Below are 15216 nucleotides of genomic sequence, written 5' to 3'. Positions count from 1 at the left end.
GATCTGATCCTCTGTTCTCTGTCAGTTCATCCCGCTGATTGTTGAGATCTGCTGCGGTCTGGTGGAGGAGATGGGTCTGGAATACACCGGAATCTACCGCGTCCCGGGGAATAACGCCATGGTGTCGCTGCTTCAGGACCAGCTCAACAAGGGTGTAGACATCAACCCCGCCGAGGAGGTGAGGACGTAAAAGCAGAAAGACAACCGGAAGAAAAGAGAATTTTTGAAAAAAAGGGCTTCCTGCTTTAATTTGGCATTATTAGAATAGAATAGAATAGAATAGAATAGAATAGAAGACTTTATTGATCTCCCAGAGGAGAAATTCAATCGTGCAGCAGCCAAACACACACACGCTTAACAGTTTATACAAAAAATTAAAATAGAAATAACCAATAAATAGCTAAATAATAAAAAAGAGCAATATAAAATGTAGAAAAATGAGCAATGTACAAGAGAAAAAATAGTAAACACAAAAAAACGGATAATATTTACATGTGCAAAAATACGTGAGGTATTTAGCATCATTTAATGAAACTATGAGGTGCGGTAGAGGAAATATCATCATCTCAGACTCCTTTCTGTCTCCTGTCGTTCCCAGAAGTGGCAGGACCTCAACGTCGTCAGCAGCTTACTCAAGTCCTTCTTCAGGAAGCTTCCGGAGCCGCTCTTCACCAACGGTAAATCCAGACATGTTCCAACAGGCCCACAAACGAACCATTCGGCACGAGTCAAGCAGTCCTGTCCATGTTTTAATCCCTCTGATATTCTGACAGACAAGTACAACGATTTCATTGATGCCAATCGGATGGAAAGTGCATCAGAAAGACTGAAGACGATGAAGAAACTGGTATGTGATTGTAATTGTGAATAACTTTAAATGCCATTGTTTACCTGCAGTATTTGGTTAACCCGTGTGCGGACTCCGGCAGGTTTAACAGGTTTTATCTGTTGTTGTTTCTTGTCACAGATCAAAGACCTCCCAGATCATTATTATCACACTCTGAAGTTCCTGGTCGGTCACCTGAAAACTGTCGCCGACCACTCGGATAAAAACAAGGTGGGTGAAAGGCTATGGGCTCAATTTAATGCCATAAATATTTTGTATCTGTAAATAAACTTTGTACTTGTAGAAATATTTTGTGTGTGTGCAAAAAATATTTGTGCTTGCAAAAAATATTTGTACTTGCAAAAAATATTTGTACTTGTAGAAATATTTTGTGCGTGTGCAAAAAATATTTGTACTTGCAAAAAATATTTGTACTTGTAGAAATATTTTGTGCGTGTGAAAAAAATATTTGTACTTGCAAAAGATATTTGTACTTGTAGAAATATTTTGTGAGTGTGCAAAAAATATTTGTACTTGCAAAAAATATTTGTACTTGCAAAAAATATTTGTACTTGTAGAAATATTTTGTGCGTGTGAAAAAAATATTTGTACTTGTAGAAATATTTTGTGCGTGTGCAAAAAATATTTGTACTTGCAAAAGATATTTGTACTTGTAGAAATATTTTGTGCGTGTGAAAAAAATATTTGTACTTGTAGAAATATTTTGTGCGTGTACAAAAAATATTTGTACTTGCAAAAGATATTTGTACTTGTAGAAATATTTTGTGCGTGTGCAAAAAATATTTGTACTTGCAAAAGATATTTGTACTTGAAGAAATATTTTGTGAGTGTGCAAAAAATATTTGTACTTGTAGATAAAAAGCTACAAACTTTTTTACAAAAGCTAAAAAACTTTTTTACAAAAGCTACAAACTTTTTTTCTAAAGCTACATTAATTTGAGCCCATAAAAGGCCGGCGTGCGTGAAACGTGGCCTCGCATCGCCGCACGGTCGTTGACGCCGCCGCTCTTCTGTGGATGCGTTTTTTTAGATGGAACCGCGAAACCTGGCTCTGGTGTTCGGGCCGACGCTGGTCCGGACGTCCGAGGACAACATGAAAGACATGGTCACGCACATGCCCGACCGCTACAAGATAGTGGAAACGCTCATCCAGCACGTGAGAGACGCCAAGCATGAACACGCACCGCATTTCCACGTTTGACGACGTATTACTAATGCTGAATATCTCTCTCCCTCTTTCTGTCGTTCTCGTAGTGTGTGTGGTTTTTCACAGAAGAGCTTGACAAAGATGAGAAGGTTTGTTTCCATACTCTTGTATCAGAGAGGTTATTTATGCACATTAAAACCAGGACAGAGACAGTTGTTGACCAAGAGGAACTTTCTATCAGAGACTTCTGGCTTGTTCCAGGAAGCATCGTATTACATCTAAACTTGAGATATGCTGTAATACGTGTCATAAAAGTTGTTGAGATCAAAGTACACAAATTCAAGTCTGAGGGTGGAGCAGATTTTTATCTGCAACCAGACTTTTATTTATAGGTTTTGGCGCCTCGACAGCTCACACTTCTGTAGCTGCAGCACCTGACGTCAGGTGTCTTTTGGAGACGTTGTCAGCACAAAGGTTCACACGTTTCTGCACAGCCTGAACTGTAGTTTATCCTTCAGGAAGTTCAGGGAAGAAATAAAACAGTGTATGTTCAAAAAGGATTGTCATGTTGATAAGGATATTTATTATTATATTTTACATTACTTAATTAATTAATTAATTATCCCCTTCTTTTAGAGTAGAATAGAATAGAAGACTTTATTGATCTCCCAGAGGAGAAATTCAGTTGTGCAGCTGCCAAACACACACACGCTTTATACAAAAAATTTAAAATAGAAATAACCAATAAATAGTTAAATTATAAAAAGAGCAATATAAAAAGTAAAAAAAGAGTATGTAGAAGAGAGAAAAAAAAATAGTAAACACCAAAAAAAAATTATAATATTTACAAGAAATTTACAAATATTTTCAAAAATACGTGAGGTATTTAGTGGTTATTGCACTTATAAACAGACTACTTTACTTTATTTATTAATTATTAATTAATTTATATTATTATTTATTTATTTATGTAAAAAAAAAAAAAAAAAAAAAGTGAACCCTGGGGCCATGATTGAAAGCCATCAAAAGAGACTACATGACATAAAGTATTTAGTCGCAGCTTGTGGATGTAGACCTGCCGAGTTGTGAAAGAAATAAAACAGTAGATTGTGTTTGTCTAGATAAGATCATATTTCCTCAGCCAAACTAAAAAGTATATTACACCATCCAGCATGCTGGTTACTTCCAGTGTTGTTAAAAAAAAAGAAAGAAACAAATGTAGGTTTTGAATAATTAAGCCATTTTGACCAAATAATCCAGTTTGAATGCTGTTTGATAGAATTCAGGAAGTCACTTTGCTTTTGTTTTGTCGTTATGCCCGGGAATACCAATGACGTCTTTGTATCAGTTTCTAAACATCTAAGCTCCTCTTACAGGATATCAGTCTCTTATTTCGATACCAAACATGTTCCAGACACAGCAGCTGCTATGTTAGCCCACATCCTGTCAGCAAAAATCTGTAGTAACCGTCTGAAGTCACTGTGACGCTCTGCGTTTGTCCTTCCAGACGCCGGTGGACACGGAGGACGTGCAGCCGGCGCCCAACATCGACCACCTGCTGTCCAACATCGGCAGGACGGGTCTGCTCGGGGAGGCTTCAGGTGAACACACCTCCCACAACTTCCTCTTTTAGAGAAATGCAAATTTGATGCTGCTTTTCATTGATAGCTGGAAGTTGGAAATTCCCTGCTTGTTAACTGAATCTGACTCAAAACTACAGAGCAGTTCCAAGGTATTGACATGAAAAGAGTCTTGATTCAATGAATTGGAAAGTTGAAAATGTAGTCACAACGTATGTTAAAAGTAATCCCCGACAGGAAGTGATGTGCTGCTTAATTCAGACTCACTCCTTGGAAGTTTTGTCCCAGTTTACGGTCAGAATTCCCTACTTCCCAACAGAACTGGAACGCAGCATGAGAAGCGAAGACTTAGATCCGTTAGCACTTGCAGTGTTTCTGTGTTGGATAGCCTGCCTACACTTCTCTCCTTTCTGCTGACCTCTTTTTATCTTCCCCTCAATGTTGCTCATCTTTCACTTTCTCTGTGCGTTTCTGCGTTTCCTTCTCCTAGCTGAGCCTGTGGAGCAGCCACTGCGGTAGGATGGGAACTCCCCTGGCAATATGTGTGTGTGTGTGTGCGTGTGTGTGTGTGTGTATGCGTGCTACCTCGTCAGTACTTCATACGGTGAAATGATGGTCGTGTGGGAGAGAGTGTTAGTGGTGGTGACGGTTTGTGTCTTCATGGTCTCCATTCCCCTCCTGAAAGTCAGCATCAGACTGAGGGCATCTTTATAATCGTGTCACTTCAGCGTCGCCCCAGTCTGACTAATACGTTCACGGATCACTGGATCCCCGTTAAAGCCGCTGTATCTGACACTAAAGCGTGCGCTGTCACTGAAGGACGACTGCGCCTGTCTGCTGAGCGCTGCGGCCACTCATCCTGCGGACCGTTGGGTCATCGCAGCCCCAGATCAGGCTCCTAACCCGGCCTCTGGCTTCCAGCTGTCGCTGTCTCTGGTGTACCGTCTTAAAGCCCTCGCTGATTTCAGCCATCATTTCCTTCCTTAAGAAATTACTTTGTGTGGAGGTAACACGCAGAGACGTGGCCTGTCCCGCAGCGCAGGACTGGGAGAACGGTGCGTGTGCTCCTGAGGCGCCGCCTTGTCCTCGGTCAACGTCTGTACCCTCCATTTAGCCTAAAATCTTAAAAGTTGCTATTTTTAGAGACGGTGACATAATGCGCTTGACAGAGGTGCATCTAAATTATTTCAGGAAGTGATTTTACCCTTCAAAGTAACATTTTCTACTTGTAATATAATAATAATGCTGCAATAAAGCAAATGGCTTATAAGTAGATGAATTAAACCAAGTGTAATGGTTACTGCTATGTTTTGGACATACAGGACTGTCTCAGAAAATTAGAATATTGTGATAAAGTTCTTTATTTTCTGTAATGCAATTAAAAAAAACAAAAATGTCATACATTCTGGATTCATTACAAATCAACTGAAATATTGCAATCCTTTTATTATTTTAATATGGCTGATTATGGCTTACAGTTTAAGATTAAGATTCCCAGAATTTTCTAATTTTTTTAGATAGGATATTTGAGTTTTCTTAAGCTGTAAGCCATGATCAGCAATATTAAAATAATAAAAGGCTTGCAATATTTCAGTTGATTTGTAATGAATCCAGAATGTATGACATTTTTGTTTTTGTAATTGCATTACAGAAAATCACAATATTCTAATTTTCTGAGACAGTCCTGTATTTTCACCTTTTAAGCAAGTGTTTTATTTATTTTATGTTTGCCACTTCCTGAATAGCTGTTAACTTGTCAGTAGTGCTGTGTTTACTCAAGTCTTTTACTGATTAAATGTTTCACCTGTAGCTTTAAAAACACCAGCAGAGCCCGTGTGAGAACTGTGGGAGGAGGGTTAAAAACAGCATTTCAGACAGAAGTAGCGGTGTGCAGCACTTAAACACCTGAAATTCAAATAATGAGCTTGTAGATATTTGATTTGGGGTCTTTGATATAGAAGCAAATTTAGTTTTTTTTATCTCAGTAGCTGTAGTCATAATCGATGCATGTAAAGATTACATTTGAGGTTATTTAAATGGCCTGTTTTCATATGTAGGTGAGTCTATACAGGACTGTCTCATAAAATTAGTGATTGTGATTTTCTGTAATGCAATTACAAAAACAAAAATGTCATACATTCTGGATTCATTACAAATCAACTGAAATATTTATATTTATTTAAAGCCTTTTATTATTTTAATATTGCTGATCATGGCTCACAGCTTAAGAAAACTCAAATATCCTATCTAAAAAAATTAGAATATTCTGGGAATCTTAATCTTAAACTGTAAGCCATAATCAGCAATATTAAAATAATAAAAGGCTTGCAATATTTCAGTTGATTTGTAATGAATCCAGACTGTATGACATTTTTGTTTTTTTAATTGCATTACAGAAAAAAAAGAACTTTATCACAATATTCTAATTTTCTGAGACAGTCCTGTAGACACATCAGCTTCTCGTGTACCAGCAGTGCCGTTAAAGGAGGCTGGTGTCACCCTGTAAAAGAGCCAGGCTGTGCCAGGTCTCCAGGTTTAGTACCTGGGCTCTATATGATGCATCCACGATGCACAGACGATGAAAGCCGCTCTCTCTCGCAGCTCTGCACAAACTAACCCGGGGTTGCTTGTACTGGGACGCAGCTCCACCTGGAGACCCCTCACAGTTAGGCTTGTGTTGAAAAAATTGATTTCCCAATTCTAAATCGATTCTCATATTAATTCCTAAAAATCGATTCATATGTCTAAAGATCGATTTTTTTAATTTTCTTTTATTTATTTATGTATTTTTTTTCATCATTACATTACAACTTTTGGTTATTTTTTTGTTTATCCCCAAGAAAGGAATATTTTGTTGGACACGAGAATAACTGGTGCCATGTTTTTGCCTTTAAATATGTTTAAAGGTATGAAAACATTAAAGTGTTAGGTTATAATTGCATAAATTGTCTATATTTCATTACTTTATATACTATCTTGGGGTTACATTGGCAAAAAATGCTAAAAACCAAATGCTCAAAAATTAAAAACCGAAAATGGAACAAATAAAAACGGAATGTGGGAAAAATTAAAACTGATTTCATCCGTCTCTGTTTCCTCCCTGGATCTGTTTGGTAATTCTGACCCACATGATGTTTCTGAAAGCAGTTCTATCAGCATTCTGGGAGCTGATTGGTCCTTACAGCATCATTAGCTGCCAATACTTGCTGTTGAATTTCAATATAATACTAGTATTCATATTTTGCATAACTACAGTCATATAATTCATGCAACAACTCAAAAAACAGTTTTAATAACACTAACCCAAATCAATATCGGAATCGAATCGGATCGAATCAAACCTTGATAATCGATTCTGAATCATTAAGAATCGGAATCGAATCGATTCTTGACATTTGAATCGATCCCCAGCCCTACTCACAGTCCTGCGGGGTTTCTCCAGAGATTTGCTCGTATACGATATGTGAACCCGAGCTCTTCTCCTGCATTGATTGGTGTGTTTGTGTTTGTGTTTTGGAGGGAATGTGGTCGTTTTTATTTTTCCTTTCTTGATTATTTCCGTTTCTTTCACTGATTGATGCCATCGGCCTCTTCGGCGATGTCATCGGCGTGTGCTGTGGTTTCCTAATGCCTCTCAAAAGCCAACTGCCGCTTCTCCGAATCATTGTGTCCCCCCTCTACGTGCTCTGGTGTGTGAATGCGTGTGCGCCATGGTGGGAGGGCACCGAGGAAGACCCGCTCCCAGAGAATTGGTTTAGTTATTTTATTTCTTCTGTCAGAAAGAAAACAGCAACAGCACCTGCCCCACTACGGCAGATGGGGAGCAGTGAACGAGCAGAAATGGGGCTTTTGTTGTAGATTTTTCTACAGAGACAAAAAAAAAACCAGCCTCTGTGTCCTCCGCCATGACTGTTCTGTTATTTGTGAACCTTGTAAGCTTTTATAGCCTGCTGAGCTTTTTCTTTTCTTTTTCCACAGACTCAACCAACAGTGACTCAGCTAAATCGAAGGTAACGTCTCTCACACACGTGTAAAACGTTCCTGGTTCAGCTCCCGGGCCCAGCATGCACCCTGCATGCTCTCCTCGTGCATGCGTGGGTCTTCTGCCCGTTCCCCGGCTCGTATGTTCGGGTGCGAGTGACTGTAGTCAGGACGGTTGTTTGTCTGTACGTGGCCCCACCAAGTCCTCTGGCTTTGGCCAGTAATGAGCCAGTAATGATCCAGGACAGGCTCCAGCAGACCCCCCCCCCCCTTTACCCTGTACAGGATTATAGGAAATGGTTGAAGAGTAGCCAGACTGCCATCTAGTGTGAGGTGGTGTAATTACAGAACCGAGCTAAACAAAGCAATGGACAAGAATAAAGGCCACACACACAAGCTACCAGAGGTGTCAAAAGTATTCACATTCATTACTCAGGTAGAAGTATAGATACTAGAGTTTAAAAATACTCCTGTAGAAGTTGAAGTATCAACTCAAGTTTTTTACTCAAGTAAAAGTATAAAAGTACTGGTTTCAAAACTACTTAAAGTATAAAAGTAATGTAAGGGGGAAAAAAGCCATTAAGGACAAAAGCCATTGAAGATGAATGTATCTTAGTATAATGCAAATATATTAAAGAACCATATATGTGTACTATTGAGCATTAACATGTGTTTCAGAGAGCAGGAGATATGATGACTAGTTGCCTATAAGTATTGTAATGGTGCAAAAAGTCAAACTTCAGAGGCATGTTATCATTTATCCTAACCTTTATTGGAATGTACATCCAAGTTTAGTTGCAGGAATCTGAGGGAATGGATGTAAGAACAAAACTGGACAAGAACATCTGAAACAACCACAACCAAATTCACTCTATCCGGATGGAGCAATTTAACTGGATAGTTTCTTTTTTAAAGGCCGAAATGAAATAGAGTAACAAGGCTGTTTTTAAAATGTAAGGAGTAAAAAATAATTGCGTGAAAATGTAAGGAGTAAAAGTAAAAAGTCGTCTGAAAAATAATTACTCCAGTGAAGTATAGATAACCAAAAGTTCTACTTAAGTAAGGTAACGAAGTATTTGTACTTCGTTACTTGACACCTCTGCAAGCTACGAGCTTAAGTATTAGGCCAATTCAACTTAAATAAACAGCTTAGTTGACAAAAATGAAGCCAAAATGTAAAAAAAATAAATAAATATTTGGGCTTTTCTAAGTATGTCCAATAGCTTGTTGATCCACTTTTAGCAGCAACGAGTCAACGACTCATTTCCTGGATGACAGTCTCGTACGCTGCTGTGGAGGAATTTTGGTCCATTCCTCCTCATTGCATCAGAACATTAACGTTTGTATCTGATACACAGCTTCTTTAGGTCCCATCACATTGTTTCAGACGGTGACTACACTCCAAAACCTTTATTCTTTTTATTTTTCTAATCTAGATTTGCTAGTCTACCCCAGATGATTGTACTGCCACATGACCCCGTTTAAATCACGCTTTAGCGGTCGGACACATGTCCTCACATTTGCCTCTAGAATATTCTTGAAACAGAGGATATTACTGTCAACTCAGCCAGGTCCTGTGTCAGGAAAACATCCCAAAATCATCACCTCTCCACCGCCGTGCTTGATAATAGTTCTGAAGTGTTTCTGCTGAAATGCTGTATTTCCTTCTCTCCCTTTCCCTGAATAATGAGCTCTTAGGCCCTGTCCCAATACTCCCCCTACCCCTCATTTTCATCACTACCCCTAAATTTTGCGCGTTCCCGTGAGGGTAGTGGTGTCCCAATTCCTCTTTTCACCTAGGGGGAGTGGAGAAAACGAGGGGTAGTGGCTATGAATCTGTCCCTACGGAGCGAGGGTTTTGCGATCCTCACTAGCTGACCTAAGGACCAAAATATTTCCCAGAATGCTTTTCGTCGTCATTTGCGGACTGAATCCAAAAAAAAAAACATGGCTGACATTTCTTATTTCTTAGTGAATAAAATCAATATTTTGAGTTAGTTTCTGCATAAAAATGAGTTTTGATTACATTTCTAGCGAGAAATATATATTTTACTTTTATAACATTCACTCAGTGAATGTACATAATCACTTTTTTGCCCGTTGTTCACGAAGATCGCGCCGGAATAAAGGCTGTTAGGTTACGGCATAGGTTACGTAACCTACGTCTTTCCCTCTTGGCATTGTGTTAACACACAGGGAGGGAGACGAAAACAGTCCAAATGTTTTATTTTATACATTTCTGAATAACACCTGATGATCCATTCATCAAGGACTGCTTATTAACCGCATCAGGCTGCGACCCTCTTAAATCCTAAGGAAGCAGTAAGGGGATACTTAGTGTTGCCCAGATGTTGTTTTTTCTTTCTTTTTGGCTTAATTTTTGCTAAATAAGGAATGTCACAGTAAAAAAAAGATAAAAAAGAAGATATTTCTTGTTTTTCTTATGTTTTCCTTCCCTAATACTACAATCAGATTATTAATTTGATGATTGATACATTAGAAAAAGTATGTCAGTGTGTCATTACACATTAGAAGATGGACAATATAGCAGTATAACAATTCTTTTTCTCTCTTTCCAGGGGTCATGGGGATCAAAGAAGGACCTCACAGCCAAGGACTTCCTGACTCTGTCCATCATGTCTGCTGTAACGGGCCGCAAACGCAGGAAACGCCACAACGCCCGCCGCGTGGGCAGCAGCACCGACGACGACTCTGAGCACGAGCCGGTCAAGGCTGAGCATCTCGGGGCGGAGGAGGAGGAGGAGGAGGAGGAGGCGGAGTCTCCGGTGGGAGACACCGCCCCCAGAGCAGAGGGAGAGGAGGATGATGAAGAGGAGGAGGAAGAGGAGGATGATGAGGAAGTCGTAGGAAGCGGAGTGAAAGAGGAGGTCGAAGAGGAGGTGGTGGCGGTTGTTCCCAGTCGGCCGCGCGGTGAAGAAGAAGAGGAGGTGGGAGGAAGTAAAGCAGCGGTGTTGCTGCGGGAGGAGGCGGCGCAGGTGGGGGTGAAGGGGCAGCCGTGGCGAGCCCCCGACGACGCCCGCTCCATCGTCTCCGGCTACTCCACCCTCTCCACCCTGGGCCGGAGCCTGGGCTCGGAGGGGCGGGGCGACGACGCCGACGACGAGCACAGCGAGCTGGTGAGCGAGACGGACAACGAGAGCGGCTTCGCGTCGCGTTCCCTCACCCAGGAGAGGCCCGACAAACACCCGACAACGCCGGCGAGCCCCCAGCCGCCGGCCGCCCCCCGCAGCTTCCTCTACTCTCAGAGCAAGCCCCCCGCCCACGCCCTGGCCCCGCCCACGCCGCCCTCGCAGGCGGCGGAGAGTGCAGAGAGGAGCGACGGAGGGCAGCGCTCCACCACGCCCTCCTCCTCCTCCTCCTCCACCGCACACAGGCTGCACTCGCGGCCGTCCTTCAACTCCCACAAGCTGATCCAGTGCGACACTCTGGCCAGGAAGAAGCTGAAGTCGGAGAAGGCCAAGGGCCGGTCCTTGGAGCTGCCGGAGGCCCCGGAGGAAGGGACGGGCTCCGGGACGGGCTCCGGGACGGGCTCCGGCACGGAGGCCGCGTCCAGGCCCAGGAAGGAGTCCTCCAAAGCGTCGTCGGGCAGCAGCCAGGAGAGCCTGCGCCTGACCCGGCCCCGGCCGGCGCTGCCGCCCAGCGAGGCCGCCTCCTTCACCCCGACGGGCCCCGGCGGCCGCTCCCTGGCCGAGCACGTCCGCGCGCGGCTGCTGGGCTCGGCCGACGACCTGCGCAGCGTGGGGCTGAGGAAGCCGCTGTCGCCGGAGACGCGCAGGAAGAGGCGGGCGTGGCGCCGGCACACGGTGGTGGCCTCGCCCACGGAGGCCTCGGACAAGAGACCCCCGGTGAACGTCAACGAGTTCCCCCTCTCCCCCGTCAGTCAGAACCAGGTCAAAACACAAGGGCCGCCTCGGGGGGCGGACGGCGTCGGCACGGGCCACGTCGCCCGCCAAGCCCCCGCCTCCAGGTTCCACGAGTACTTGTGAGCCCCCAGCGTTCCAGCATTGCCAAAGCTTTCCATTCCCTTCACTCTCATACGTATGATTTAATATAAACGGTCCTCCTCACTTTACAGTTACAGCCAAGAACTCACGTTCAGATAACGGGACGAGAATCCTCCCAAATATAAGAGTTAATCCTCTCCAGCCTTCTGGGAGGAATGGTGCTTTAATAGTCAAAAGTGGGACTTAACCATAACTGTTACCAATAAAACTAACTAGTTCTACCACTTACACGATAAAAACGGACACACACTTCCAGCTAGGGGATTAAAAAAGTAATTTTAAAGCAGTTTCAAGGGAATGAATTGATGTTTTCTTTGAGTCTTCCTCACGCGTTCCTCCTCTGACCACAGACGCCGTCGGCCCCTCTGACCCTCCGGAGGACGTGATCCATCAGTTACACTCGTCTCTCACTACTTGTTAATAATGTTTATGTGTTTGAGAAACAATATCTGTCTGAAGCGTGCAAGTGTTTGTGTTGAACAGTTTTGTAACATTTGTACAAAGCCTTGTTAAGTTAACCTTGTAAATATAAATTTGTTTGTTTTTACTTCTTTTTTTTAAAGGTTTTTTTTTTTTTAAATGGTTTACAAAATGTGCATACACGTGCACAGTCATTTCTTTTCAAATTTTACTTGAAATGCTTCCCTTAATATATTATTTTTTTGTTTATATTCAATATATATTATATATATATATATTTTATATTAAAGTAAAAAAAAAAGTACTTTTATTGTGATTTTAACCTCCTGGGCGTACCTGTTCAGAGGAGATAAAACAAACATGACAAAACCTGTTCCTTATTTCATCATAGATGGCCTTTCTCTCGGATTCGCAGCACTGTGCAGAAAACCTTTATCTCTTGAGATAGCATCTTTTAATAAAACGATCCCTCAACTTAGGTGGATCAACAAGTACATTAAAAAAAAAGAGTCCAGGAATTACATGTAGCAAGAAATCAAAGGTAGTTCACACCGGGGCTGTTGACGGCTGAGCTCATCGTTTAGTTTCTCATGTCTGGGATTACCGAGCTTTTCCTCTGCAGATCTGCTCGTGTTTACTGAGCTCAACTTTAAAGTGCTCCCCACTTTCATCGCTTCACTTTCGCCTCTTGTTGCTGGAGATCTTTTCGGTGCATCTCCTTCTGTCGACACCTTCATGACCTTTAGGGATACGCCGGGCGGCCGGGACTTTTCCTGTCAGTTTCTAATAAATCCTCCCTGACAGGAGGAAATGGTACAATGGAGGAATTGAAAGCAGAGCGTCATCTAACATGAACTTCTATTGTTTGTCTTGTGTTGACTTTGGAGCCATGGCAAAGTACCGCAAACAAGGAGGTTAAAAATCTCACCAAATAACTCAAATAAAAATTATAATACATAAGTTCTAGTCTCGTCTTACCTCAAGATTCTTCTACAAGTGCCTGATTTCTGGAATGTGTTTTCTGTTCTGCGGTGCCATGCACGGTTCTTATCTTTCCCTGTTTCCTTGTGTCAACTCTTGTCCATTCCCCCCCGCTCCTGCTCCTCTGCTGTGACGCTGTAGCTTAGGCGACTGACCCAAAGACATCTGCTTAAACTGCAAGCAGGCTGAGCGAGAGGCCGTAGAAAAAAGGAGCCCCCTCCCAGCCAAGGACACATCTATGCACTCGCTACGCCTTCGGAGGAGGCCGATACTGCTAAGAGGGAAGAGGCATGGTATCCTCAGCTGCTTTTTCTCAAACTGAGATGATCGCTCTGCATTAAACCACAGGGAGTGACTATGGTACACTTAAACTAGAAAAGCCCTACCGTACCGCCAACATTAGGTCATGCCAGATAACTTTTTTAATGAACAGACCATGAATTTATCAAAGGAAACCTCATCAGTTGGTGTTCGTTGTAAATGTGGTTTTACCTGATGTCTTATTGTTGTATTTCATTTATTTTTTTTTTTTGTACATACTACCTTAATATGTAACATATTGCATTATGTACATTTGGAATTGCTTTCAAGTATAAAACTAATATGAATAATGACTGGGGTCCGCCTGAAATCATTTCTTTATGGCTGTTTGCTCTAAAGCAAGGTTACATGATGTAAATAAACAGAACTATGTTTAAGAGTCGCTGTGTGCGTTTGCTTTCGACTCCAGTGGATTTCTGCAAGACTCACACTTTGCAGGCTTCTTAAAATAGGAGCTCGGTGTCGCGCTCTGGAGGCTGAGGGGGGAAACGCTCTCAAGTCCTGCTGGCACAGATTGTTTCCACAAGAGAAACTTAACTAGTGAAGCTCCTTTCCTCTGACTCTTTGAATGCTTAACAGTGTATTGGTTGCTATAATACTCAGAATACACTCAATTTAACTGTCCTCAAGATGCACAGGACTATGTTAATGAGTTCCCAGCTACGTGTAATAATAAAAAAAGGATCCCTTTCCTTATCCCCAGTCCTTAATAGATTAACTATGAGTGATCCTTCATTAAGCCCATCTACGTACCCCATCCCCCTCCACCGGGGCTGTACAGTCCTCCGTTCAGAGCCCACTCATGGCGTTTGTTTGGCCCATTTTAAACCTGGCACACATTATAAAAACAGCAACAAAAACAAACCCTGTGATCATTTGTAATCTGACAAAGGCCACGGACAGCAGTTCCTCACTGCAGCTTTTATTGACGGCTTCCTGTGTTTTTTTGAGCAGGCTTCACAACACATGACAACTTTGATCATGGCTTCAGTTTTTAATTGTTTTTTTTTTTTTTTTATTTGAACTAATGTTAACACACAACTGTTAAAATGTTCACTCTGGAGTTTAATACTGAAAACATGTGTTTGCATGTTGGCCAGATTAGATATAAGTCCTTGTATTATCTGGAGTGGAAATGCAACATACAACTTTTAAAAATTGAACATGGAACTTATTTCAGTAGATTTTACCTACAAAGTTGGCCTGGAAAAACAGAACGGTTTGGCATAGTTAAACTCCTTTATAAAACGGAAAAAGGGAATCTTAATTTTGAAATATTTACACTTCCTCTTGAAGAAAACCGAACAGGACAGCTTACAGTCGAGATAGAAAAAAAAAGAAACGTCAAGTAGGCTGTTGCATCGCAGTGCAATGACTTTCTGTCCAAATGAAGACTGATTACAGAAAACTGGTAAAAGAAAAATAACCGCGGTTGAATTGGTTTGATATTGGATATTCGACATTAACACCCATAAAACTTGTGATACATACCACTGATTTTGGTCAAACCACTTGTGATGTGTTCATGGTCATCCAGACTATATATCACAAAACAGTAATTATTACAAAATCTTATTAAAAAAAAAAAAAAATCATATATATGGGCTGATTTAATGTGGTTTAATGAATTCAACACCCATAAAACTTGTGATACATACCACTGATTTTGGTCATATTTAAATATTTATTTATCAAATCTATATGTAAATATTTATTTACATATAGATTTGTTTCTTTAATTTGCTTTGTTTTGCTTATGGTTTTCTTTGTTGTTCTTTGTTTTTTTTGGTATATACATTTTATGCATTCTGATTATTTTGTTTTAACCTGTTTGAATAAATAAATAAATGAAATATTGCTTGTGATGTGTTCCTGGTCATCTAGACTATATATCACAAGAGAGTAATTATTATA

At 41.4% G+C, this 15216-nt stretch overlaps 1 protein-coding gene across 9 annotated transcripts in view; it reads left to right on the top strand.

Moving 5' to 3' along the window:
• Positions 1–11562, top strand: part of arhgap23a (Rho GTPase activating protein 23a) — an 87364-nt gene extending 75802 nt beyond the window's left edge. For all 9 annotated transcript variants that reach the window (XM_061712259.1, XM_061712260.1, XM_061712257.1 and 6 more), the window contains 9 exons: positions 26–178; positions 599–677; positions 774–847; positions 968–1057; positions 1878–2003; positions 2102–2143; positions 3502–3595; positions 7553–7584; positions 10135–11562. In XM_061712259.1, the coding sequence (XP_061568243.1) occupies positions 26–178; positions 599–677; positions 774–847; positions 968–1057; positions 1878–2003; positions 2102–2143; positions 3502–3595; positions 7553–7584; positions 10135–11562 (2118 nt within the window). The remainder of the gene's footprint in view (positions 1–25; positions 179–598; positions 678–773; positions 848–967; positions 1058–1877; positions 2004–2101; positions 2144–3501; positions 3596–7552; positions 7585–10134) is intronic.
• The last annotated feature ends 3654 nt before the right edge of the window (positions 11563–15216 follow it).

Source organism: Cololabis saira, chromosome 21, assembly GCF_033807715.1.
Source record: "Cololabis saira isolate AMF1-May2022 chromosome 21, fColSai1.1, whole genome shotgun sequence".
Lineage (NCBI taxonomy): Eukaryota > Metazoa > Chordata > Actinopteri > Beloniformes > Belonidae > Cololabis > Cololabis saira.
The sequence above is the reverse complement of the archived record's forward strand: the minus strand, read 5'-3'. Positions and strand labels throughout refer to the sequence as shown.